Below are 27,345 nucleotides of genomic sequence, written 5' to 3'. Positions count from 1 at the left end.
CATAGGCACCGGCAGGTAGGAAATTTTGCTGTGCTCTACAGGGAAGCTAAGCCGTGTTGTCGTGTGTGTTGTTCCTCCAAGATGCCGTGTGCTGTTTAATTTTACTTTCTTTCGGTCATTATTTTGCCTTTAGAGATTGTAGAAGGGCAAGCATGAGCCCGAAGGCACATCCGCAGGCCTCCCTTAGCCGCCAGTACCGCAGCTTTTAGTTTTGAGCGATGGGCCCGAAAAACAAACGGGCGCCCACTCGTCGGGAGTACAAGTCTCTCACTAAGGATGCGCTTCGCCAAGAACTGAAATACCGAGGCATAAAATCGTCTGGCAAGAAATCAGACATGGTCAGTCGCATGTTAGACCGCTGTCGAAGGCACAATCACGCATGAAACAACTGCCTGCTGCTCATGGGCTTCCAGCTTTTGTTGGATACGCCTCATGCTCGAGCATATGGCGATCAAAGCATGGCAGTGTGTGCTTTGCACGCTTGTAGAAAATTAATTTGTGTGACTTGCATCTTTGCACTTCGTATTTGTGTTTAGGAAATAAACTACGCTGTTAGTACATGGAGCAGTAGCCTGTTTTAGAGTACTGCTTTGCTTCCCTCGCGCTGACCGGCGTGACCCATGCAAAATGAGAAAAGGTTGAAGAGGGTGGGGAGCATTTTCATTCAATCGTTACTAAGAAGAAATGCGCGCATTAACATTCATCATACCCGAAACAGAAGCGCAAGTCGGTCATGCGTGGCGCATATCTCAAGGGCACAATTTACAATTTGCTATCCCCTGACATTGTGATAATCAGAGAGTGCGTTCTTTATCTTATCACAAACGTAGCAGCAGTATCTGCACCCAGTAGTTAAAGGCTGCAGGTACAGCTAGTTTATCTCGGCAGCACAGGAGCACCGAGGCTTTTCTTTTTTTACGGCGGATTAACTTGCGGATATTACGTACCGGCACACATCGTCACCCTACCGTACGTATGTACTACGCGTAACCGGCGTAGCCGTTATGTGGACTTCCGTTGGACTAAAGCAACCAATCGTGTTCGCCGCACTAATGAGGTAAAAACGGATGAGTAGAATGAACGCGTGGTGTGGTGGTCGCGTTACGACGCTACGGCCGGTGCACCTGCCGCGATAGTTTCGCTCTTTGCCCTCCACCGCCACCGTTTTCCTGTAGAAACAGCTGTAGTCCTTCCCAGACGCTCCTGCTGTGCGTCGAAACGGAGCACACGCTGCGTGCGTGACCGCGTCACCATCAAATGGACTTGTGAGCGCGCTGTGAGTAGTTTTCTGCCTGTTCTCTCGCGTCTCGCAGTGCGCTGCGAACATTCGACGTTTTTCGCGGGGTCTAGGGGTTGGGTTTTCCTGCTGGCTGCGAAACGGCGCATTAGGAATCCGAGCGCTCACTGCCCGGAAAAACATCGTCTGCCACGTCGCCGTAGAGAAAAGAAAAAAAAGCGTCGTATTTCGTTCCGTGCTTTTTGCATATGCTCTCGCGTTTGATTCAAGTTCGTCGTTATGTGGTACAGCAACACGGTTCGACCGTTTTTGTCGAGACTTCTTACCGGATACAAAAGTGAGGTAAAAGGTTCACGATCAACCTGTGCGCGCTCATTTCCCCCTTTGCTCAAGGTAACGCTCGGGTGAGGGAGCATTTTGGTTGCTCCCTGAATTGGCGCAATCTATTTGCGCACGCTGTGTCGAGATCACGCTTTTCGTGGTGGTCACGCGCAAGTCCTTTCTCTTGGCTCCAGTGCGTTGCATAGCGATTACAGAACGTTTCTTCGTGCGAATCTCCGCTGTGCTGACGTTCTTGCGCCGAAGTTGCACTGTATCATAAGGGGCCATGGTGTATCCTCCCTTAGTGAGTATGGAAAGTCAGGTGAGAGAAGACCTTCGTCCTTTCGAGCAAACGCTGTTCTTTGGAAGGTGACTGACCTAGTGTCGTTGTCCGCGCGATTCGTATTGTAGCCGGCGGCGTGAACCCACATGATGGAATGAATCGGAGCTTCGTCTTCACGTCACGTGTGGTCTCCTTAACTGTTCTTTTATCCCCGATAGTTCATATCGCTGGGGCGTCGCGCTGGAAAAGCGCCGCAAGTATCGGGCCGATGATAGCACGCGTGCCGCGGTTGTTGCCGCACTACGAAATGGCCTGTTAGAGCGAATACTCCAATTAGCTCTCATGGTATATGAGATCTCACGGTATACGAGACGTATGTCACAGTATACAACGCAACCTTTGTGAAAAGTGCAGCCTGATGTGGCGCTAACCATATTACGAATAAGCAGTATCTTTGTATTACAGCGTCCAAGAATGGCGTGATTGAAATGTGCTGCTTCAGCTTAGGATAGAGTAGTGCTGATGGTGCTACTAGACTGCGGTCATGTCTCTCTTGTGAACAAGTGTCATGGGTTGTGGCCGTGTTGGCGCACTTGATATGCCCTCTACAAATGAAATGGTTAGGTAGCTTTTCGAATTGCAAGTGGGTCGCAGATCTGACATAGTTGACTGGTTACACTTCATATAAATTGACATTTTCTCACTTGTATGTAGCTAAGTAGGAACTGCTATCAACCAAAATATCAATGTCTACATACATAGTATTCCCTGACATAGTTGCCCAATTACGTTGTTTGAGCAGGATCAATGCTGGTAAAGTTAGTTTTCGTTCTCTCCTGATGCAGACGGCTTCAAGCATCTGTTGCAATTTAACATCACTAATGACAAAATGTGACATGAGAAAGCGGACTGCAGTAGGGCTTTCAACCAAGATGAACCAATGCCTTGGCTAGTCTCGGCCCGTTGATGATTGCCTTTATGTGTGGTGCTGTTTTAGCCTGACCAAATTGAGGAGCTGCTGGCATATCATATCTTATCACATCTCTGGCCTACACAGTGCATTTCAAGTAGCTACACCCAGCTACACAGCATGCTTTCTGTGAATAAGTGTCTGCAGTGGGCTATTTTTTGCCAATTTTTTGATAATGACGTACTGTTGCATATATATTTGCTCAGGCTGGTTAAAAAGACCACTTTTTGTAACCATTATTTTAGTGAATTATTTCCACTGATTATCCTTTGCAAAGCTAACCTGTATGGGCCCCACATAAATTCTCGGCTTGATAAGCCAAATTTGTAATTATTTTGCAATTTGCAAGTGCTTGCGACACCTGCTTATTTTTCTTAAAATTAGACCAGAGTCCATTGCTATGTCCTGTGTTGGTTTTGGACATTAAACCCTATAATTTGCTATTTATTATGTTGCTCATGCTCTATGGAGAAGTCTGAGTGCTTTATGTACACATGCGCTAAATGCGCTTCATGCCTTAGTCTCTTATGTGCCATAAAACAACACACAAACAACATGCACTAAATAAATTATGTTTGCGGTAATTGCATACTTGGTTTTATATGCTACCAAAAAAATGGAAGGCTGTGCTTGTGGGCATGTGTGATAGTCGTCAGCCTTTGAGCTGTAATCAGTGCATTGGTTTTAAGGAGGCTTACACTTTGCCTGCATGCCGCTGCTGTAGGATAATTAATTTGCTTTGATATAATTTAGAGAACATTAGTTGCTTGTGTGTGCACTATCAATTTCTTATACATGTGTGTCTTATCGTTGTAAGAGCACTGGTGTGTAAAACACGCGTCCAGATTCATGCATGTGTCCTATGTTGACAGTAGTTTTTTTTTTTTTTTTGTTGGCAGTCTTTTTGGGTGTGTGTGTTTGGGGTGTTCTCCCATCGACACTGAAATATTGACTTTGCTTTGACTACGTCTCCACTCAGTTGCAGTGGTGCATCTGAATATTTGTCCAGAGAAATTGTATGCATCTTGATGATGGCAACCTGACAGATGAAAATGGTTGAGAACACAAAGCTTAAGATTTGAGGACGGTGAGAATTTTAAGCTGCTTCTGATTGATGTGTGTGCAATCATTGGTTTTAGATCACAGTGTAGGTCCAAATAGTGAATTGTCTCGAAATGGACAGTATCGACATCCATATCCAAATTTGTTTTTAATAGTCGCTTGCCTCTTTGTGGTCCTGCTGATGTTCGTTTGGGAGCTGAAGACACATTTATTGCTGAGGGATTCAAAGTTGAAAATCTGATATTATTCTTTAGTTCGGACTTGATGATAATAGTTGCACCTTTAATCTTGTTGCTGCTGTTGGTCTTTCATGAGAAATTCTTTCAGAATAATATTGCTTGTAAGACATTCTGCTGATTAGTACTCCAGTTTCTTGTTGTTCCAGAGTATCCCGGTGTTACAGGACGATGCACAGATGTCTTGGAAAGGGTCACCCAGAAGTACTAGTTGCAATCCTCTACTGCAGGCATTGCATACCTAAAGCTTTTCATCTGATATTTGGCTAGGGGTTGTTAAAATGCTTTTAATATAAAACTTACAGGAGTTGGAAAAGGGAAATACTGATTTCAGTGCTGTGGTTTAAAAAGTTTAGGAAGTCGCAGTATGACACCCTTGTCTTCTGTGATGTGGGTGCACATTGAAAAACCCTGGGTTGTTATTATTCCAGAGCCCTCCACTGCGATGTTGCTTGTAGTCTACGTGCAGATTTGGAATGTCAAATCCCAAATACCGTACTAGGCAAAATAGTTTATTTAGGTTGCATGCTGCAGTAATTAATGTATAACGTAATAATTTATTGCACACCTCAAATACCTCCTGGAGGTCGATTATGGACGACATTACACAGCCTTAAAAGGTAACAAATGATGCATGAATAAAGAAGCTGGGAATGGTGCTTCTTCGATTGACATCATTTGCCATGCACTTTTGTTTTTTTTTCTTCTCAGGTTAAACGACTGGAAAAGTGGGACCAGGAACAGATGGCGGCAGACGCGAGCGATGCCTCAAAGATTGGGCCGGCCGTGCGCCAGCGCAAGACCTCGGAGTCCCTGGGCGTCGCAGCCAATGGGGGCTTGGCCGCTTCACCCAAGGAAGCCCTGCGCATGGAACTGCTGGCTGGCTGTGTGGACCGCAAAAGCCTGGTGCTGTGGCGGAGACCCATCATGACTCTGCGTTACTTTGTCAGCGAGTTGCTCGTGCTCACTCTTGACCTGGGAGTCAAGTGAGTCTAAAATGCATCTTTGGGAAAAGGCGGAACTGGCAGACGGTGGGAGGGAAATGCAGTAGCTAAGTGCGTTTTACGGGAACCGTCAGAATTGTCTCCTGCCTTTATGCCCTTCAACAAAAATCTACTCTTAATGATTCACACCTTAAAGGTGGTCTTCGCTTTAAACCTCAAACCACCAATGAGCATTCATATGGTGTCTTTCATGTAATCAAGCTGTCATCTCTGAATAAATTTGGATGTGAACGGTAATTGGCTGGTGTAATTTTAATTTACGCAATAGTTTTCATTCCATTCTACTCTGCCAAGATTTTAGGCAGCAATCCAGGTGAAAGAAAGTGCAGATGTTAACTAAGGTAGGCATGAAAAGGCTGCTTTCCTAAAAACTCATCTGGCTTCTTGCTGGGCTTACAGGAACTTCAGAGCTTGTCCCCTATTCCAGGACTTTGTTGGGGGATAAGTGTGTGCTTTGCAAAAGCAGTTTGGTTAGTTACAATGAGCTAACCCTCATTATTTGCCAAAGAAAGCTTGGGTATTGGTAAGCCTATGCACACCCTTTTTCCTGTGCTTCCCCCAACATCGACCCTGTTTCTACTCATTTGGAACAGCTCCATTTACATGCAGGCTTTTTTGAGCAACTCCGGAAACAGGCCACTATGCCTTATGCTCTGTACTTGTTACAGTGAGTGTGACGTGCCTTGAATTGATGTTATTTTTGTGTATATTTGTGCAGGCTATGGCGAAACAGGAGACATGTGATGGCCGCTCTTTTAATGTTACTTCTATGCATCATTGCTTACTACATTGAGGGATCTCATCAAAAGGTAGGCTGTACTGATGTTTGTTTCTGGTCAGTTATATAAGCTTAAAGGCAAAACAGGAACCCTATAACGTGCGCGATGGAAAGATCTTTATTCTGTTCCTGTAACCTTCAGCAGGTGCCCTCAAAATCTACAGGGCCACTGATCCTGCATTTTGATAACAGTAATCTGCCTCAGATGCGTAGAAACCTTGGCATAGAAAGGTGCCCTTTGCTGATTTTTTTTTTTATATTGGTATCTGAAGCACTTTTTGGGGATATTGAACTCGCGTGTGGCCGCTCCATGCATGAGACTATGATCTGTTTTTAAATGCTGCCAAGAATTGTCACCACTTGGGAGGCACTACTTTTCATTTCACTCATGGCTGAGTCGATTGAGTGGCTGCAAGAGTTTTGTTTGTGTGACAAGCCCTTAAAGGGCACGTTTGGCACAGTGATGTTAAATGATACTTGGTTCTTATCTTATTACCAGTATTAACTGAGAACTATTTTCACACCTCTTAAAAAAAGGGGGGGGGGGGGGGGAGGGGATGCTTGAAACATTCACATAGAAATGCTTTTAGTAGCTGCTATACTGCGTTTGAGGCTCAAGAGCTGGCACAGCTTCCTGTCAAGTCTAGCCGCAGGAAAGCCATTTTCGAAGTACTTTTTTTTTATAAACTCAGCCTTTAGTAAATTGTTGGAATTTACCTTTGCATTCTCCTTTTTCCTTTTTTTTGGATTTCATGCCTCATGTTACTTTTTCTTTCCATTTCCTGTCTCCAAAGTCGACCCTTGCATTCAAATTGTAGTTGCTTTTTCTTAGGGTAGTCATTGAGATTGTGGCTGTGATGGTGATAACAGGTGGGAAGTCAGCTTGGGCATGTGAAGTGGTGACTTCTGCCTTGGGTAGCTAAGATGCTTTCAGCAGTTTTTTCTGATGCTGTACTACTCTGATCAAAACTTTTCACATACCTTCTGCAGTACATGCCTTCATCAATACAGCTTCGCTTAATTTTTGCAAAATATGCCATTGATCATCATTTCCGCTGTCACTTCCAAAAAACAGCTGGCAATATTCTATTAACAAGTATAGTACTGTGCTTAGGACAGCCTGTATTCAGTTGGCACTGTATCTTAGAAGTGATAGTCATTGCTGATTCCCTTATGACTAGAACCAGACTGTTTAAACTGAGCCTGTACTGTACATTTTTTTTAAAGGGCAGCTCCAGCAATTTTCTGACCTTACTGAGTTAATGGTTGATTTATACGGCTGAAGGTTTGTTCATCATAGCACGCTATTTCATTTTTACAACATGCTAGCAGTAATTTTAAATAAGCTCAAAAACTCGAATCAAATTTGAAACTTCAGCGCAGGGCTCGGAGAGCGTTGCTTTATGTGATGTCACATGATGATTACGCATGCTTGCAGCCAAGCTACACATGTGCACTGTCATTCAAATGTCAAGGGGTGCAAGTGTCAATCTGTGTAATGACACACCTGTAATGACAGCACGCGAAATGTGCTATTGGATATCGCTCGGTGTCATCAGGCCATGGCAGTGAACTCTTCATTCAGATTCAATGAGAGCACTTGCCCATTTTCAGGAGACCCGCCGCTGTGGCAGATGCCTGATCGAGGCGATTTTGGGCGAACAGAGCGTCATTGTGCTTTGAGGGGACTACAAAGGGAAAGTGCTAACGCTAATTTTGGATTATAAAACTATTGAAGCAGTTTACGATTTAAATCTGCGCTGCCATTACAGATGCACTTGCAATAGATGCTGGCCATTATTCAGGGACAAACGACTATGCTGTCAAAGAATCCGTGATGTGGGCAAGCTGCGATCAGTTGCATTTGCCGCAACAGGCTGTTCCATTTGCATTACGTTTTGCGGAGATAAATCTGCTCCAGCCAGAATTTTACAATCCAACGACCAGTGAGGGCAGAACAGGCGAGGGATCTGAAATATGGCTAAATCACTGCTGTATGAAGTATTCGCTAAGATTTTTAGGCCATTTATGCACTCGCATGTCTTCATGCAAATGGCCTGCATATATTTTGTGAAACGACAATGCGACGATTATGAGGGCGACTGAGCGTTACTGCTAGCCCAAATTTCCATTCTTGCCATGATATCGATTCAAGGGACCGCCTTGCCGTGAGCGAGATTACTGTTCCACAGCTGCAGTTGTTTTTGTGGCGGTTCGCTTCTTACGGCAGTTTTAGGAAAACTCATCCTAACCTGCTTACGTCTGCTCATTCCCTCTTCACTGCTGCCCCTTGCTATATTGGCTGCTTAGCACATGCACAAAGATCGTTGGCACAGCATCCACTTTCAGCCGCCGCTCGCGAGACCAAGCTCGTCCATCAGAGGCATCCTGTGTTGGTAGCAGTCCAGCGCACATGCGTTCTCATATTTGGGGATTAGTTGGGGTGCTTAATAGCAAGGGTTATTTGTTGCGAAGCTCCTTGTCCTTGGGAAATTTGCAGTAAATCACCGTTTCTTTTTGTTGAATAATTCGTGCATCCAGCAACACAACACCAGCCGCCAACCATTCATTGCTGTAAGGAATTCAGTAGAGACGCTGAAATTTTCGACGTGCATTTTTTCTTTTCTTTAGTACATTTCACAAGACAGTAGTGTATTTAAATCGCCATGCAGAATTCACTTAACCCCATCGAAATTATAATTTTTTTTCTTCTCTTCTTCAGTTTCGGTTTCAGCTGCTAAGCAATGGCTGCGACGTCATACACACGCTTTGGTTACATGAGTGATAAAGAAAGATATATTGGTTGCTTATTCATTTTCTGTGAAAAGCTACGGATATGTCAAGCTGCGAACAAAAGGCTGTACAGGCAGACCCACACCTATTTCTAGGAGCTACCAAAGCCCAGTATGGCTGCTGCATTATTGCTTTCATCTGCTCTAAGCTGCTACAAGACTATGACGCCATCGAGCAGAGTTTTGGATGTAAAAATTGTGTTTGGCAGCACCAGTCTCAAGTCTGAGGGGGCGTGCTATCTTTAAAATTACTCTGTCAGAAAACTGAAGCGTCCTTAACTGTGCTGTTTGGCACATCCAGTCTTGATATTGAGAAGAATTACAATTACAAAAAAAAAAAAGAAAAAAAAACAGTATTGATACAAATTGTCTTTTTTTTTTTCCATCAGTGAGCATCAATAAACTGCTGGAGTTACCCTTTAAAGTTGCGCAGTACTCGTGGCTACCTATTTTTCCATGCTTCAGTGTGACCTTGATAGAGAGTTGACCATATCGAAATGAATCTGCAGATCGGTAAATCTTGGGGATAGCAGCCTAGTTAGTGACAGCAGCAGTAGCATGGTGACCGTTTGGGTCACACATGTGCAGCATTTTTACTCCCTGTTTCAATGGCGGCAAATAGCAGGCACCCATATTCTGTGCAGTGTTAGTGCACACTATAGAACCCCCAGGTTGTCAAAATTATCCGGAGCCCACCACAGTGGCATTCTTCGTTGCTCGAGTCTGTTTGTGATGTCAAGCCTCGTGAACCAAACCAGACCATCTTGGTCCTCTATGGTGGCATCGCAGTTTTGTTATTTGCTTCCTTTGAATTTGTTCCCAGAAGGCAGAGCTTGAGTAGACTTTCTAATCATCATGCCAGTAAAATATGCTGGGCAATGCTGAGGAGTCGTATCTTTGCTTATTGCATTTGTTTTGAAAGGAAAGCAGAAGTAGGTTGTAGGCGTAAACAGTAGAGGCTTGTTGGGCTAGTTAGTTCATATTTGATACAAGGAAAAAGCTGTGCTAGCGAGACAAGGATGAAGAGCTAAGATTCACACAAATCATAATTGATTTCACAAGACTGGCTGTTAACTGCACTCTGAGCTCCTGAAACTGTCAAGTTATGGTTCTATTCAGTGCATTTAACCGTATATTCTATCCCATGTTTAAGGGGGGTGTCATTCTTTATGACGGCATTTTATGTGCACAATTTATTATGCATTCTCACCTATTTCTTTTCCTTTTTCAGTACATAGTGTTTATTGAAAAGAAAGTGCTTTGGTGTGCCTATTGGGTGGGCCTTGGCGTGCTGTCCTCTGTTGGCCTGGGGACAGGTCTACACACTTTCCTCCTGTATCTGGTACGTACCTGAGGCTCTCTTGTCCTTCATGCTTCTAGTGCAGAAATTGTGTTCACTATGTGGGTTGCACACGGTTGCTGTGGTTAATACTAAACAGAGCTACCTTTCTGCTATTACATGGGCATCACTGGTGACAGTAGCCTCAGACACTTTTTTTCTGTCATTTGTTTAAGCAGTTCAAAGGGCTGCTGCAGATCGCAGCTCCAAATAAAGGAGGGGTGTATTAAAACAAGGAAAGTCTTAATGTTTTTTTATCTAAGCCTGCACTTCACGTTGTGTCATTGAAAAGTTCTTTAACATGGCTCTCAGTGGTTATTTCTCAAACCATTCATTTAAGGGCCTGATCTTGTTTCTGATTGTCAGAGCAGGTTCAGTGTGGTTAAGTGTTCCATACCCATCTGACATCTGCTTATGAGACTTGTTCTAGTTAAGGCCCCTAAATTTTTGTGGTGGGAAATTAAGTTACCGGATAAATAAGAAAAATATCGCCAAAATTCCATGGGAAACTTAAAACAGGGCTTCATAATGGCTCTCTCATTATATTAGAAACTAATTGTGTGAATTTGTTTTAGAGCTTTTAAAGGTAGCTGAAGCAGTCTCTTTTACCACCGGGCTTGAGAGCTGCTAGGAGAAGCCAGCTTTTCTCTGAGCTTGGGGATAAAGTGCGGTGTGTGCAAGTGCGAAAGAAGGTAGTGCAGGTCGTTGAGAGAGAGAGATGACACAGAAGGAAATGGCATAGGAGTGGGTAGCTTGAAACATTGAGTAGCATCTGCATAACTGTGACAGGGCGCATTACAGTATCGGAGGATTGGCTTCACTCAGTTCTGGCATGCTTACCTGAAGATATATTGACATCTTTCTTGGTGCTATCGTTGACCTGAACAGTTTGAGATTACACTAAATATGGCGGCCGAGTTCTTCAGCTCCTCATCATCACATTGTTCATGCAGATAAGGTAAAATAGTCATTTGTTATCGTACTTTTACCCTTGCTGATGTCTTTAGCAGTAACATTAGAGAATATAGCTGCTAGCATATAATGTTGCGAAAAAATGCTTAAATGCACGATTTTTCACACAATACAGGAAACAAAGTGTTTCAGTTGCATTAGTACGAGTATTTGGGCATTCCATGCTTGTTTACCTTGTTTGTAGAGAGTAACAGGTCTTGGTATAATACAGTAAATGCTCATTAATTTGAACTACAAGGGACCACAAAAATATTCGATGTCCAGAGTTTCCAGAGTTGAATTATCAGATGATCCCAAGAAAACTGACAGCTTGCATCGCCACATTACAGTATATTTATTTGATGGAAGACTGGGCAGTGGTCGCCTTGCTTTTTGGATGAGAACAGTGGGACAATGACTATTTTTCACATTTCCATCTGCTGCATCCTTCACCATGAAATGCAACAGCAGTTGTGCTCGCTCACAAGTGGCTGCGCCACATGCCAGGAGGCTTCAGCGCGTAACACGTGAAGGGTGTGTAACGAGTGAATGCTTTTAGGCGAAAGCCTTTTTTGGCTCGTGACTTGCCGGCGTGTTCATGCGTGTGTCTGTGCACCCGCGGCAGCTATCAGCCGTCTTCAGAAAGATTAGGATGGTTTCAGCACTGATAGTTAATCAATGATGCAGTAGTAAGTGTATGAATAGTTAACAATAATTAGTTAATTGGTCATTATAATCAGTGAATTAGGCAAGACTAGTTAGTTAATTGGTGCATTATAATTAGTTTGCACTATTTAGTAATTATAATTCATCATTACTAATTAGGTAATTAGTGATAATTAGTTAATTTTTAAGCTTTGAGGCATCTTAAACACATGCACGGCACAAGTGCAGTGTCCTCTTGTGCAAACCTCAACCGACACCTAGCAGCCACAACTGCGCGCACACAATGACATCACAATTGTGCTATGGACTTTTGCCTCTGCGCACTTCAGATTGTCAAAGTGCCCCCTGAATTTTTTGTCATAACGGAAGAACTACATGGACAGGAGGAAGGGAAACACACAGTGTCCCCACTTGGCATTTGAGCTATTTTTGATGATCACTTACCTTGCTGAGCACACAGCTTGCTTTTTAAGAGGTTGAACTGAACTAGCCGCCGCAAAAGCCATTATGCCTGAGTGATAGCTTTTCATGGGCATTGGCTGTAGATAGCCATAGATGAAGGGCTGCGATTTGGTCATCTTATCATAGGGGCGTTCCTTTGGCTTTGTGATGGGCAGGCACTGGAGAGGCAAGGCGCAGCAGCCCATGGTTCAAACTAATTGGTAGCGGGATCCTTGCATTCAGGCTTTATGTGCTACATACTCTTATGGAGCTTGGCTGGACTCGATCACACAGTTCAAGTTATCCGAAAATTCAAGTTATTGGAGATCAGATTAATGAGCTTTCCTTCTAGGTATTTATTTTTCCCCAGGCATTGATATATTTCTGCTTTTCTTGTTGCTATCAGGCAGTCAGTAGTGTTTTAATGCTATGCCTGGATGATTAATAATACATACCACGTTTTCTTTTCATTCTTTCAGGGCCCTCACATAGCTGCAGTAACGTTAGCAGCTCACGAATGTGGCAGTGTTGATTTCCCTGAACCTCCATATCCTGATGAGTGAGTTGAACACTTGTTTTTGTATGCCAAGGGCTGTCTGATGCTCCTAATTGGTTGATCAATTGGGCTCTGAGGTTGTGCCTGCTTTGCATTCCTGAAACAGAGATGAAACAGAGATTACAAGTGTGTTGTAATTAAGCTTGTGCCATTTGATGCTGGCACCAGATTTGCACGTGAAAATATAACATAAAAAAAAAAGCTGAGGGAACGTGCATTGATAGCAGGCAGTCATTTTATTAAGGGAGCTTGTCGTGAAGACATCACATGCCATGCAGCTGTCAAGTTGAGTGAATATATATGAAAAAAAGTTAGTAAGTGAGCACGGTGACAGGTAAAAATCATGATGCTGTAGAAATCTGTGCAGGTCCCTTTGGGTGAGAAATTTATCTGTCACCTTATATTTGATTCCTTTTATATCAATCAATAAAATAAATATAAATAAGTAAATATAAATTATATAATTAAGTATAAATAAATATGGCTTGCGGTGATTTTTAACGTTTTTCATAATTTCTGTGGCAATTGTCCCTTTTGTTTTCCTGGCTTGTATGTTGGGTATGTGAAATCACTCTTTCTAGAAAGCATATTTTAGAAAGCTGTTACCGGTACTAGTCATCAGGAGTACTTGGGTTGACTGTATTTTGCGCATGCTGAAACTGCACCAGAGGAATAAAGTTTGCGATGCATTCAAGGATTTATGAAGGACTGAACGAAGACAGATATGGATGGCCATTATGGCACCTGTAGGGATGTATGCAAGTGTTTTGTTTTTATGCTTAATGTAGGTTGCGATAGTCTCTCACATGTCGTGCATGAAGGTGGGACATTTACCGGATTGTGACACGCCTACAATTCGACGCAAAGGCTGTATTTTCAGTTGCAAAGAAGGGATAGAAAAAAGCGAAATTGTAACACTGGGATTGCTTTTGCAATCATGATGAAGAAAAGAATGTATGCGAATGAAATGGAAATCAGGTTGTAGCGTACTGAAAGTAAAAAAAAAGAAAAATAAATACAAAAACTAGCTACAAAACTTCTGCAAGTACCTAAAAAAAGATAATTTTTGTCTGGCTCTGCTTCACAGAAGGCACAGTAGCTTTCAAGTCTTAACTCAATAGTTGCTACCACTCTGCCTGTGTGAAATTTTGACACACCCCATCATTGTCAAAGTAGCCACGAAAAGATTTTCGGATAAGTGAACCTAACAATATGAAGGTTAGCGCCGACTGCTGCCGTGCCATCACCATTGCTTAATAGTCCTTTTCTATGCTCAATTGCTTGGCAAGTCATGCATCCCGAATGTCAGCAACAGAGCCGTTGGAAAATTGAGCGACAGCATTCGAGTTCGCTGTTGCCAAAACAAACATCAATTACTTGTAGCAAGCAAAGTGGTCTTTTTACATACTAGCAGCGCCAAGTTTTCCATGCCTCCTGCTCGTGTCACTGCTTTCAGTGCAACATTGTTGGAGCTGCTGACATTTAGGGCATTGGCTGACCTAATTGAAACGAAGTCAGCCAACACCCTAAATAGCATGCTGACTTCATCTTAATGAAGTCAGCACTTTTATGTGTTTAATGGTCTCATTCCTCAGTATGGAGCAAGTGCACACGGTGCAAGTGCATGTATATAGTGCCACTTATTGCTTTGTTCCCAGGATAATCTGTCCTGATGAGTCTAGTCCTGGTGCATCAGGGGGCACCCCTGTAGGCATCCTGAAGGTGATGAGCAAAGTGAGACTAGAAGCATTTATGTGGGTAAGTGATGATGGTTCAGCCTTTTCTTTTATGCATGGTACTTCATGTTGTCCTATCTTATCAGTGTTGGCCAACAATGCACTTCCTATTCCCCTGGTGACCTCTGCGCTCCTTTTTTTTTTTTTTTTTTTCAGTAATGGTCTTTCATGTCCTCTTTGTTTTTGATGCTGGTGCCGCTGACAAACTGTGCAGATGTTGGAGATTAGTAATACTAGATATAACAAGATATAATACTTTGCGCTCGAAGTTAATTGCACTGAGTGCAACATTTGCAATGTTTCTTCGAGAAAATTAATTCATTTACTTGAAATTTTTCAGGGAGCAGGCACTGCTCTAGGTGAACTGCCGCCATACTTCATGGCAAAAGCCGGTGAGTGTCTGTGGGTTGTGGGAAAAGTTGGGATCCTTGTTGATTTTACACTTTTTTGGTGCTTGTTAGACTAAGGGGTTCTTGTGCTGAACTCTTTTACCCACTCTTGTTTTCGTTTTTTAGCTCGGCTGTCCGGTAATGAAGACCTTGAGGACCTCGAGGAACTGGAGGAACTTATGGAGAAAGAAAAAACCACAGACTTGGTAAGCAGTTAAGTGTGCCTCCTTTTATCCCAGAGAATCCAGTGACTTCCTTATTCTTACTTCTTGAATGCACTAATTCTAGTCTGTCCTGGACAAGGCGAAATTGGCTGTGGAAAAGTTGGTGGAGAGAGTCGGCTTCCTAGGCATCCTTGCTTGTGCCTCGGTAGGTACACGCTTTCATTTCTCCTTGCAACTGGTTTGCGGTGAGGGACGCAGTTAGGCCAAAGTGAATAGTGGCTCTCCGGTTTCAGACGAGCAGGCTTTAAATGTGGTGACATGATGTAAGAGGGCCCATATATGAATACTGTGGAGAGCTTCTTTGAACATGAAGCTTGGGTGAGCATCCAAGAGACTGCTGAGGTACCAAAATCTTTTAGGAATTTGAGGAATTTGTATCTGCAGATGTGGATCTTGTGCGCTCCCGAAGAGCTTACAGACTGTGCAATTCTCGCGCAAGTAAAAGGCACATGTGCCATAGAGGATTACGAGGACATAAAGTAAGCATCTGAGGGTGACGAGCATGTAAGAAGGCTTCAAAGGTATTGTGAGTAACAGTAAGGCTTGCAAAGCAAAGTGCTTTACCTCCAGAATTTGGGAAGGAATACACTCTGCACTCACAGAAAGACATACTACTAGTATGAAGGACTTCTTTAAGCATTTCTGAACAATTTCCTGTTAATGCGGGTGAATGCATTTATATGCTGATCTGCAATAAAATGATCAACAGTGTTTTTAGAATTTTTTGTTGCAAGAGACCTTGCTTACAAGGGACATCTTTTTCGGGTCCCTTGAGTCTCTCTTGTGACGAGGTTTTACTGTATTCGAAATTATTGAATGTTCACGCAAGCCTGTAAATAGCGTACATTGTGTATTTTACTGCAAGGCGGTGGTCATTGCCGCTGTTTTTGCAGCAGTTAACATGCACCTTTCTTTCAACGTTTTTTTTTACTGTAGAGGTGTTTGCGATTTGGGTTGACCTCCACATTTGTAGTGAAATGCAACGTTCAGATGTCCTTCTCGAAGAGGGTTATGTTGCTAAGCGCTATGCTTTTTTTTTCTTTTTTGTGTTGACACATGTTGCAAATACTTTCTTAGTGCTGGCCCTACTTGGTTATGGTCGCTGATGACATCTCACGGTATTATTTATTCTCTAAGTGACGCACTACCAGAGCACTCTGGGAAGATAATAATCAGGCGCACTTTGCTGTCGTCTTGGGGGAGAATGAGCTTTTTTGGGGAAAAAGTAAAATTGGGGGGGGGGACACTTGAGCTCCGCTGTTGAGTGTCTGTGGCTCCTGATGGGGATCCTCGTTCACATATATCCGCTTTGCTACTCTCTTCATCTTGAATCCTCCAATTTTTGCCTCCATCATCTTGCACAATAATCTGAAAGACCGCCTGGCATAGACATCTATAACACCTGGCTTTAACTATGTCACACGGATCTGCCGGTGTGGTCCCATAAGTAGCATGCCTTACTAATCGCCTAGTGATAGTAAAGTTTTCTATTTCTATGTCACCCACCCATCTGAAAGTAGAAGCCAGAGTTGGGGGCTCTCGCCATGTTATATGGTCTTGTGACGTTGCACAACCCGTTGGAACAGCTAACCAGTCGGTACGCTGCTGTCGGCTGCCAGCTAACACTTGCCAGAGTCATGTCTGTGATTTCTTTGCTTGTCTGATTTTCTCCAGAATGGGGCCTTTAATGCTGCCATGTTTAAGTTTTCATATATTTACATAATAATAATTATTTCTTCAAGCAATTCATACTTGAACATTCCTGGGCATGCTACAGCCAGCAGTGGCTTATTGGGCAAAGGTCGGCAGCAGGTGGCGGTAAACGAGTTTCCTGATAAAAGTGCATCAGGCATAGATATAAAGAAAAAATTCGCTCGAAGAAAACAAGTTACCTAGATGTGAACAACAGTTTTTCGCTAACCGGGCAGTCGTTGGATAAATAAGTGACCATTATTTAAGAGCACACATAAAACAGAACAGGAGGATTGTCCAAAAGATGAGAGTAAGCAATTTCGCTAACCGGGCAGTCGTTGGATAAATAAGTGACCATTATTTAAGGGCACACATAAAACAGAACAGGAGGATTGTCCAAAAGATGAGAGTAAGCAAAAGAAATTGAAATTGCATCTGCCATTTTTTGACAAGTCAAAATCTAGGGAAAGTAGTTTAAGAGGGCTTTCTTTACCACCTTCTTACTGTGCAATTCTCGTATCTATATACGAAATATTTGAGCATATTAGAAATAATTTTGTGACTGCTGGCACAAAATTACGCTGTTATAGTATGTCAAGAACTTTGTTTCTACTCTATATTTTCCCCTTAATTTTAGTGAAAAGCCTGGAGAGCGAACAAAAAGCTGGTCTAACATTTAATTGAATTTTTGCACGCATGCTACAGGTGAAGACATGCTTTGGAATCATGTTTTTGCAAAATTAGGGTTTAGCTATTAATTTTTGCAATGTAGTATTCGGTGACATGTCTAGACTGAAAATAAAATTTGTAAAATTACAACTAGACGGATTGGAAAACAAATCTTGTCTTGACCTGCAATATGGCACTAGGAATGCAACAGAACAAATGAAGTCAAAATATTTAGAACAGTCATGAAGGAACCGGCTCCACTAGGCGAGAATTTATTCAAAAATTCTGAGTTGAGAAATATTCCATTCTTCAGTTTCTTTTATATGCTGAGCTATAGCAGTTCATGAAACAATTTTTTCTAGAGCACTTCTGGATGGATCTCTGCATGAAAGTTTGGAATAGCATAGCGAATTGGGCACCTAAATTGGTATGGTAATTTCCAAAGTTGCGTCCGTTCTTAAATTCAGTGGCCAAGAGCCACTGAAATTCTAATTTTTGGTGGCAGCTGAGCATGCTTGCTGGTATCGCTATCACTGAGTTGGTTGGGGTTCAGGTTCTTCCCAATAAATGTTATGAATGATCCACACCGGCAGCCTTTCTGCCGCATCCTTCAGGTGACATTGGGGTCGATCTTGCTTTGTGAAAGTTAAAAACTTGCCTTATCCATATTGTTTATCCATTTGCCTCCATATTTTTGTTTACATTTGCCTTATCTATATTTTTGGTGCGAGTTCATGGTTGTCGTTGCTTGTGGGTACGCAGTGTAAGGAGTGAATGCCTGAGTGAATTGGTGAATTTGCACTTAATTGCAATGCAAGCCATGAAAAAGCCTCCTCACTCTAGCTGTAGATTTAAAGGCCTGCAGCTGTATAGACTTTTTTCTTTTGCTATTGCTGATAATCCCACTGGTTTGTTTGTGCGTTGCAGATTCCCAACCCACTGTTCGACCTGGCAGGCATTACCTGCGGCCACTTTCTGGTCCCCTTCTGGACCTTTTTTGGCGCCACCCTGATTGGCAAGGCCGTCATCAAGATGCACATTCAGAAGCTCTTCGTCATCATTGCCTTCAATGAGAACCACGTTGAACTCTTGCTCAAAATGCTCAGGTCTGGCCTTTTTCTTGCTTGCTTTGCTGTGGTGTGTGCTTCTTGGTGTCTTGCAAGTCCATTTGTTGGTTTCCCAATGGTTTAAAAAAAAAAAATGCTTAAGATGAACTGTTTCATTTTCCTTTGGCTAAGACTAACTTTTGACTGGTCATCTATGGTGCACAGAAAGGTTCATGATCTGTCTGCTCGTGTTGTTGGTAACAGCTGTGCTGCAGATGGAGTGAGATATGAGAGGCACACAGATGTCCTGTCGGACACCTTCGAAGCTCTCTGAGCAGGACGGAGAGTAAAAGTAAAGTAACAACACGAATAGCAGTCGCTGTAGGGTACAGTGAGAAAGATTAGACTGTGGAAAAATAAAACTAGATGACTGAAATTTTCAAGCAGAATAATGTGAGCTAGTTCCATGCACTCCACAGTGAATGCTCTGCTTGCAGTTATCCTCTCTCCGCCTCTCTGTAAGGTTATTTTGATTTCTGTCCTGTAACCTATACAGTTAAATCTCATTGATACAATTCCCCTTAACACGTTTTTTTGGCTCAATTTCTTTTTTTTTCGTTCCTGGCTGACACCTTACAGAGGCATTGCATTCTCTCATGGCTAATACAATCTTGTTCTGAAGTGGGTTTGGTTAATACGATTGCAAAAATATATGAAACTCGCGTGATTATGAATTTCCGCCAAAAAAGCAGCGAAAAAGTTCTGGCAGGAGAGAGGAGGGGATCATAGCTACGGTAACTGTAGCACTCATGGCGGATGATTTGTCAGTGTTCGCATAATGCACCCCCTCCCCCGCTTTTTTTTATCTTTTACTTTTACTTTTACTTTTTTTTTATTTTCGTGGGGGCACCTCAGTTTTGTTCCTTCGCTGTCAAAGTGTGTGAAGCTGACCTTGAAAGTCTGTTAAGATGGGTGCTGATAATGTCATTATCTCCGCGTGTTATCTTTTAACGAGATCTCCTGCAGTGGTGATGCTTCTATGTGGAAGAGTGCCAAGTTCTAGACGTTGTTGTGGCTGCAGAGCTAAGTGACGAAACCGCCACCAATTTGTTTTTATGAGTTTCGGAAAAGCTTGCTACTGGACTTTGAGAAACAATGAGTCCACCGCAAAATGACATTCACAGCGTGGTAATAAAAGTTCTATGCCAAGTGCGCATCATTTGTGACCATTTTGGGCACGTTTTGGATAATATTGTTATGTGGTGTTATGTGGTGGGATTCCACTCGTAACAATATGTTCCTTTCGGAATTGTATTGTGAGATTCCGCTGTATTTGGAGGAATTCTCTGGTCCCTTCAGGTTCATCGGGAGTCTGCTGCATTCTAGGTTAGGTAAGAGCCACGTAGCCGCATTTAATGCTGAAATACAAAAAGAAAAATTTCCGCATAATGATAGTATAAAATTTGTACAAAAAAAAATGTCAGGAATTATGGAATAATGCTGTAAATAACAATTAAGTTACACCTAGCAAAGGCAGTTATAGAGAGAACTTTTAGCTAAAAGTTCTAAGCCATATGCTGACCCCATCTGATACCACCAATTTTGACACCTTTGGGGCATTGTTCAAGGCGGTTATTCATTTAGCTTGCTCTGGAGCATTTCAGATAAGAACAATACTTATTTCATCGAGCGGAGGTTATCCATACGCTACATTTTTTGTGTGGGCAAAACCTGAGTACTTTTTGTCATGTGGCTTCTGCAAACCTTTCTGTAGATTTCGTGCTATCGAGTCACATGTGGCACAGTTTCAGAGTGCAGAATAGCTACTGCTGTTTTTGTGTGAGCCTTGGCATCTAACTTTTGCTTGTTACTATAGTTGCAGTGCAAGTTTGCTGATTATGCCAGACTGATTTCTTGGTGCCTTGTGTTCCTGCAGGTACATCCCGTACGTGGGCCGGTACCTACAGGCTCCCTTCAAGGAATTCCTGGCCAAACAGAAAGCCAAGTTGCACCGCAAAGTGGGCACCCACGTGGCTCAGGTGAAAGTTGAACGAAAAAGTAGCATTGTTTACTGGTTCCATAGTGTGTATACTATACTGTCTACTTTATGGGCTCAAGAGAGCTTCAAAAGTACTGAAACATGGGCATCATCTTTGGCGCATATTGGTAGCTGTTCAGATTCTTTCAAGATTCCAGTACTCTAGAGGTCACGAGACACTGTGTGTATGGTGTTGCCAGTTTTTCTAGCGCAATTTTTGCACCGTCCGTCAACAAATCTGCAGTTACCTAATCTCCCTGTTGGTTTCCCCCTTTTAATGCTTTATTTAGCGAAACTGGTGAAATGTTCGATTTTTCTGCACTACTGCTATTCTCATTATTGACCTGGTTACTTCGGCTACTATGCAGATTGAGTCAAACTTCTCGGCTATTTTGACTATCTTATCAATATTGGTAGAACTTCTCTGCTTGTTTGGCGATCATATCCATAATGGTATAACTTCTCAGCTAATTTAGCTATCTTGTCCATATTTGTAATGACATTGCCTGCCTTGTTTATTTTATACATCTGATCGTTGCTTATGCCTAGCTTCCTTTGACTGCTTTCAGGCTACCACCATGCTCTAGAGCGTGCTCAATTCTGTGTTATACTTATGGGGGTTCATTCTCGTAATAAGAATGCGCCACGGGGGGACTAGATGCTACAGTCGCCTTCTAGCCCCGACGTGCCAGCCCTAGCAGACAGAGCTGTGACCCCCAACCCGCGGTGCGAGGAGTCGCCACTGCGGTGGGTTCGGACCAGAGGGGACAAACACCGAGTTACGTACTCGAACAGAGTTTATTGTGCTCGAGTACACGGCAAGGGAATAGCAATCAAGAACAACCACCATGTAGCGAGCGAACGCCGCGTACGGGGGTGATATACAAACCACCTAATGGGGGGAAGCGCGTCAAGGAGGTGAGAGGAAGAGTCTTCTCACCTGACACGGCTTCTCGCTCACATCCCGTTGCGGTAAGTGCCTACGGTCAGTGGGCGATTCTCGGTGACGGCGGTGGTCTCCTCGGCGGAAATCATGAACCGCGCGCGTGCGCGCCCATTCGCCGAAGAACCCCGAGCGAGTTGCTACAGTCGCGCTCCTCGACACGGAACGGGAGAGGTCTCCCGGTTACGCCGACAGGAAAGAGGGAAGCCCGCGGCAGCGTCGCCGCAGGCCCGGGAGGCGGCGGGGGGTGGCCAGCATGCCCTCTCCTCCGCCAACCTCTCTGCCAGCGCGCATAATCATGCGTGTTAATTACGCACAGACGTTATAATGGAGGAAGGGGATTGTGAATCCCCACATACTTTATTTCGGACACTTCATTATTCTTGATAATCTTTGTTAGCTGTGCCAGTTCTATCCTGTGTGTTGGTTTGGTTTGAAGTCTGTCGTGAAATACAGCAGACTCTCGTTTCCCATTGGACTTTAGTTCACCTAGAATGAACTATTTCACAGTGTGCTGTTTGTATAAAATTAACCTTTGCAGCAGCCACCGTGAATCAGGGTTACTTCACCACTTGTGGGGCGCCTGTGCGGCACTGTTGAAGTAAAAAAAAAAAAAAAACAATGCTTGTACACAAAATGCGCACCACAAAATGGTTTCTGCGCAACATTGTGCCGCCTCCCATTGACTAAAAGGCGCATTGTGTGCAAAGTGAGCCCATTGTTTCGAGGCTTGAATACTCCGGGGGTGGATTTTCAACTGACATGGTGTTTCGGCACACGTTACCCTGGCGCTGCAGGGATGGGTAGATATCAGCATTATGCATGCTGCCTGTGCTCTACAGAAAGGTGTGTGACATTCCTGCTCAAGGGGTAAGTATCAGCTGATGTGCAGGAGAGGGATAAGAAAGTGATTACCCTTCTGAGAACCTTCCATGCATAATAAGGAAGATGGAGAGCAAAAGTCAGAGGAAAACAATAGCGTTATGGAATAAATTGCAAAAATTGACATGAAGATAAAGACTAGTTTTCAAGTAGGATAATGTGAGCTGGTGTCACGCTATCTTGAGCTCACTTTGTCATAGTGAAATTAAATACTTTATTAGCAATTATTCTCTTTCTGGAAGGCTATTTCATAGATTGTTTTTGCATAGCATTTATTTTAACACGCCTAGCATGCTCACATAAACGAACAAATTCTTTGGGCCTTTCAAGTTCAGAAGGGAGTCTACTGTAGTGGAAGGAAGGAGTGTTGGGAGCGCTCTCTGGTGTTGGCTCTTGAAAAAAGAAAATTGCTTTAAACAGAAATTAGTTTGCCACTGTGGTTATTCCATGGCTTCTTCAACAGGGACACCATTAGGACTCATTGCCATTTCAGTACAGGAAAGCCCACTGACATTTTCCACTAAAAACAAAAAGAAAGGCGATAAGAAACGTTTGTATTTGCCAGCTACACATACCTGCCAGCCCTACCGATTTTTGACTAAGCTTTTTGATTTTACGACCAGTGCCCTAAATCTTCCAATAAGTGGCCTCTGCCATGCAGGAGTAGTTTTTGTGAAACCGGCACTGAGTAATCTGCAGCTGCATTGTAATTTCCAGTGTCCCCATCAACGGCCGCACTATAGCACCATCGGCTAAGGAGCCTATCGGCAAATTCGAGCCAAAGACAGAATAGGTGTTGCTGGCCGCATGCCCGGATTTTTACGTTTCGGTGCCCGGATTAGCGGAAGCTAAAAGCATTTCATGATTACTAGAGGTGTCCTTTGTGCAGATTGTGACTGCCGGCGGCGTGGTAGCTTCCTTTAGTCAGGCAGTATCAGCTTAACCCCCCCCCCCCCTTTTTGGCACAAATCAAAATTTCAAAATCGCCATATTGATGGGCACAGCGTCAGGAATGATTCTGCATTTTATATGTACCCTTTGCAAGGCTTAGTGATTCGTGACCATTCTGCATGCACTGAAGGAGCTATATGCCCGGCAATGACTCTCCACGCTTCCAGAGTGCCTGTCAGTGAAGGGAGGCAGCAGCGAGGAGGAGGGCAAAGTTGTGGCATGTGTGTTATTTAGAGCAATGAGGTAAATGTTGCTGGTATGCTCCTACCTACTCTTGCGTGTTGCTGACGTCATGCTTCACTCGTGTCTTTGCAGGAGAGCTCTCTGCTCGCATGGCTCTTTGAGAAGCTAGTGATGGCCATGATAGTCTACTTTGTCCTCTCCATTGTCAACTCGATGGCTCAGAGCTACCACCGGCGGCTCTCTAAGGGTCACCAGGGGGCCTCTCCAGCACCACCACGCAAGGTGGCAGTCAGTTGAGCCCCGTGTTGCCTTTTCCACCAAGCCGTCATGTGGTTGCCAAGGTGACACTGTGCGCGTGTGAACTGCTGACAGTGTGTGCCGGCCAAGACAAACAAAAAGAACTGCTAAACGAAGAGACTGCACTTGTTTCCACCTCTCCCAGCTTTCTCCTTCGTCATTTCTTGCTCATGTTCATCTACACCTTTTTTCTTCAACAGTCTTCTCCCAATTTTGTTTTTTTTCCCCTTTTCATTCTGTGAATGATTGCGTAATGTCAAGAAAAGACATGGTCATTTCCTTTACAGCACGCTTTTTCCTTTCAGCCAGCTGTCTGAATCTGCAGGTGTATTGTTTTGTTGTGCTTTGCTGAGTTTTTTGTTATTGCTGCTCAAAATGTTTGTTGCTTACTAAAGCTGTACATAGGAGCGTTTAGCAAAACAATGAATGGTAAATGTGAGTTTCATGCAACTGTGTATCCCTGTGCCTCAGGTGGTGCCACACTGCCAGGTATACGTTTCCCAACGTCTCTGGCAACTTGATTCATGTCCTTTGCCTTGACAGCTGTACATCTTTTCTTTTACAAGAAACAGATGGCCAACGCATGGCAAGATTTAGAAATATTGGAATTCGGTTGTATTTTATGTTTTATGCAGTGTGTGTAGCAAAGTTTCTATACATAGTTTTTCTCCCTATTGAAAAAAACATGCGTGCCCCCTTTTTCTAGACTCTCGTATTCAAAGCTAAGTACTGAGTGTCTGGTATCAGTCGAGCGAAGGACAAAATAAGGCCCGTTTCAAGGCATACTGTGGGAATTTGTCTCTTGGGGAAACTTGCATGGTTCTCAAGGTTGCCGTCATCTTATCTTGAGGCTTCCATAAGCCGTTTTGTCATTGCAGGTTGCGGAAAAAAGTTACATACATCGTCGCAGATGAGCCGTTTTGCAGAAATGTATTCCATCGGTAGTCGAGTAAATGTTGCTGACCAAGAGCAATTTGTATTTGCAGGTAGTGTTGAGAACTTGTGACAGAGAATAAGGCAGGCTTGTTTTTGTTGGTTGAAGGGTGCAATGCCCTGTTAATGTCCAGCTGACATAAGCTGCATGGACTTGAAGCACCATGGCTGTGTGTGGTTGCTGTACCTACCTGCCAACGTCGAGGTAAAATTAGCCTGTAAATTGCAATTGTTTAAAGTGCAATAGTCGAGCCCTGTAACACCGCAAAAGGTTTTCTCACCAGTGAAGCTTCAGTGCTGTGAACGTGTCCAGGTGTGCAGTACTCTCTTGAATCACTTCATGGTCAAGAGCTGTGTGTGTGTGGTGCACGTGCAAAAAAACTTGGGCCAAGGAAACACTCCAGGGCTGCCATTGACAGTAGCAGCCGAGCTTTCCCACAAGATTAGTGTATGTTCCCATTTCAAGCTGTCCAACTTACATTCCCAGTTTACCTAATGGACTTTTTTTTTCCGACAAGCTACTGTTTCATTTCACACTGCACATGCCGGAAATGACCCCAACTGACTTTTGCAAACTTTTTTCTGGTGTGCTGTGTTGAAAAAAGCTGGAGTGTTTGGCTTAGCACTTGAGCACGTTGGGGATTTCCTTAGGGTCATAGCTTTATCAAAGTGGCCTCAACACTCCCAGTTTGTAAAAAGCTATATATATTTAATAAAGAAAAGTATACAGATTGCCACCGGCTTTAGGTTGTCAACATATGAACAGACATACTGCATACCCATTTTTATGGCAGAAGACATTGCATACTACAGAACTTGGTAAAATGTGCTGCAGATGTATATATAGCACAATAACATAACTCATAAAAGCAATTCCACTAGCGCATCAAAATCTGACACTATGCTACCAAAAAGTTTAAGAGTATTGCATAGACCAGGTAAAATTGAAATGAACTTTGCCATCATTAGTCGCAAGGAGCTTCATATGCATCAAATCCAGGAAACTGTGTAGAATGCATTCAGAATGCATGAGAATGCATTCAGCTTCAAAATAACATCACAGATGGACTCCCAAGAAACATTAGGCAACATCTTTGTACCACTACCTACACAAGTTTCCAAACCCTGCTTATACTTGTACGCCTAACTTGAAAGACCCAAACACATACATAGCGAAAATAGCGCTGTCTATCCGCATAATTGACTTCCACCAGCGCAGCGGTAGCCTCGGATCAAAGGATCTGGCTGGTAGTTCTCGACTTTTGACTACATTATCTCCCTATTATAAAAGAAAGGTGCCCATTTTAACTTGGCGCTTCAGTAATAGACTGAGTCGAAGGTTAGCTTAGAAGTCTCCCTCACCGCCTCCTTAAACGCCAGGAACTCGTCCATGCTAACAGGCGCGAAGCCCTTGACTCTGAACTGGGCAAGCTGTTTGGCGCCCCCGGAGTACTGGGCCATCTCCAGCAGCGCGTTCTTCAGCGCCTGTTTGGTCTCATCGGGCAGCGCCTTACGTACTACGATCGGGTACGGGGGAAGCGTACCCCACGACTCAATAACGAACACCTTGTCCTTGTAGGACGGGTTCCGGTCGAAGAAGAGCGCGAGGCAGTTCGCGTCCACAGCTGCGGCGTCCACCTGCTTGTTCAGGACCATGTAGATGGAGTCCAGGTGCGACTTCGCACGCAGCTTGTTCCCGAAGAAGGTGGCGGTCTCTCCTCGTCGCTTGAGCACTTGCAACGTGATCTGGTTACCACTGAAGGACTCCGGACCCGTGTAGGCCCACCTGCACCCGCGCAGCTTCTCGAACGAATCTACATTGGCCGCCTGTAGGTCGGCATTGACGATCACGTCAGCGAAGTGGCCTGTCTCGCCGTGCACGGCCTTACGGTGCTCATGCACGGACGAAACCGGCAGCAGCTCAATGTACCGATTGCCGGCATCCTGCATACGCACGAAAGCGATGGGGCTCATGAAGGCGACATCAATGTCGCCGTGCTCAAACGGGTCCCTCCGATCAGTCGGGGGTCCGAACCAGCGGGACTCGTACAGTAGTGTGGTGTGGACGTCCAGCCTCTGCTCAAGGTACTGCAGCACGGCCTCGTAAAACTCCACGGGGATTCCGGGACTGAGGTAGGTCGCGGCGCGAATAACTTGCGGCGCCATCTTCTACGTAGTTACCGCTATCTGCAGTGTGAGAAGGTCTTGGCGGCAACGAAAATAAACGAGCCCGGACGTCGGGTCTTGCCGATACCCCGACGGCACGACGGCGTATCGCCGTATCACTCAACAACCGGGCATCAGTACAAAAGCGCACCCGCGCGCGCTTCGAAACAACAAAAAAACACTACTACAAAGAGAGTAATACAATACGCTTGCAAAAATCCCTCCAACTTATAATGCCTGCTCAAAACAATGTCCATCGACGTTCTTGTTCCTGCAGCAAAACGGCGCTAGTTTCTTACATTGGTGACGACCTTGAATTTGTGGCTACCATAGGACTCACTAGAGGAACTTGTGTTGAAGCTTCGTGGCTTCGTCGCCCTTTTTTCCTTGAATGTGTGTGCTAAAGCTAAAGCTCCATGTTAAGCGAAAATTACGTCCACGGTAGCAGAGCATGACCAAAGAGCCGGCGCTCCTAAATTTGCCAGCGCTGTGAAATTCCACATGTTAAAATGTTAAAATGATTCCGCTGCAATCTAGTTTACTCGTAGTGCCGCGTGCCG

The 27,345-nt window shown here is 43.9% G+C and overlaps 2 protein-coding genes across 5 annotated transcripts; one reads left to right on the top strand and one right to left on the bottom strand.

The window, feature by feature from the left end:
- Positions 1-29: 29 nt before the first annotated feature.
- On the top strand, positions 30-25,353 carry Tango5 (Transport and Golgi organization 5). Of its 4 annotated transcripts, none has more exons than XM_084598813.1 (12): positions 30-338; positions 4,821-5,095; positions 5,832-5,922; positions 9,915-10,025; positions 12,560-12,639; positions 14,295-14,394; positions 14,713-14,764; positions 14,888-14,967; positions 15,050-15,130; positions 18,274-18,452; positions 20,329-20,431; positions 23,522-25,353. In XM_084598813.1, exons 1-12 carry the CDS (start codon positions 219-221, stop codon positions 23,684-23,686), a joined length of 1,437 nt encoding a protein of 478 aa, XP_084454939.1. In that variant the 5' UTR covers positions 30-218; the 3' UTR covers positions 23,687-25,353. The 4 variants fall into 4 exon arrangements, with proteins under 4 accessions (XP_084454939.1, XP_084454942.1, XP_084454940.1 ...); XM_084598816.1 differs by lacking the exon at positions 30-338 and adding an exon at positions 390-1,276; XM_084598814.1 differs by lacking the exon at positions 30-338 and adding an exon at positions 1,386-1,579.
- LOC146197077 (uncharacterized) lies at positions 25,308-27,071 on the bottom strand. The gene has a single exon (XM_084598819.1). It carries the CDS (start codon positions 26,783-26,785, stop codon positions 25,937-25,939), a length of 849 nt encoding a protein of 282 aa, XP_084454945.1. The 5' UTR covers positions 26,786-27,071; the 3' UTR covers positions 25,308-25,936.
- Positions 27,072-27,345: the final 274 nt, after the last annotated feature.

Source organism: Amblyomma maculatum, chromosome 3, assembly GCF_055883805.1.
Source record: "Amblyomma maculatum isolate TAMU_Amacu chromosome 3, ASM5588380v1, whole genome shotgun sequence".
NCBI classification, from domain to species: Eukaryota; Metazoa; Arthropoda; class Arachnida; order Ixodida; family Ixodidae; genus Amblyomma; species Amblyomma maculatum.
The sequence above is the reverse complement of the archived record's forward strand: the minus strand, read 5'-3'. Positions and strand labels throughout refer to the sequence as shown.

What these genes read in the sequence shown, in the direction of transcription:
- Tango5 (XM_084598813.1), top strand. Translation starts at nt 219, where the DNA reads ATGGGCCCGAAAAACAAACGGGCGCCCACTCGTCGGGAGTACAAGTCT. An exon ending in ACACTTTCCTCCTGTATCTG is followed by an intron (nt 10,026 to 12,559) that starts GTACGTACCTGA and finishes TCATTCTTTCAG; the next exon opens with GGCCCTCACATAGCTGCAGT. An exon ending in AAGAAAAAACCACAGACTTG is followed by an intron (nt 14,968 to 15,049) that starts GTAAGCAGTTAA and finishes CACTAATTCTAG; the next exon opens with TCTGTCCTGGACAAGGCGAA.
- LOC146197077 (XM_084598819.1), bottom strand. Translation starts at nt 26,785, where the DNA reads ATGGCGCCGCAAGTTATTCGCGCCGCGACCTACCTCAGTCCCGGAATC.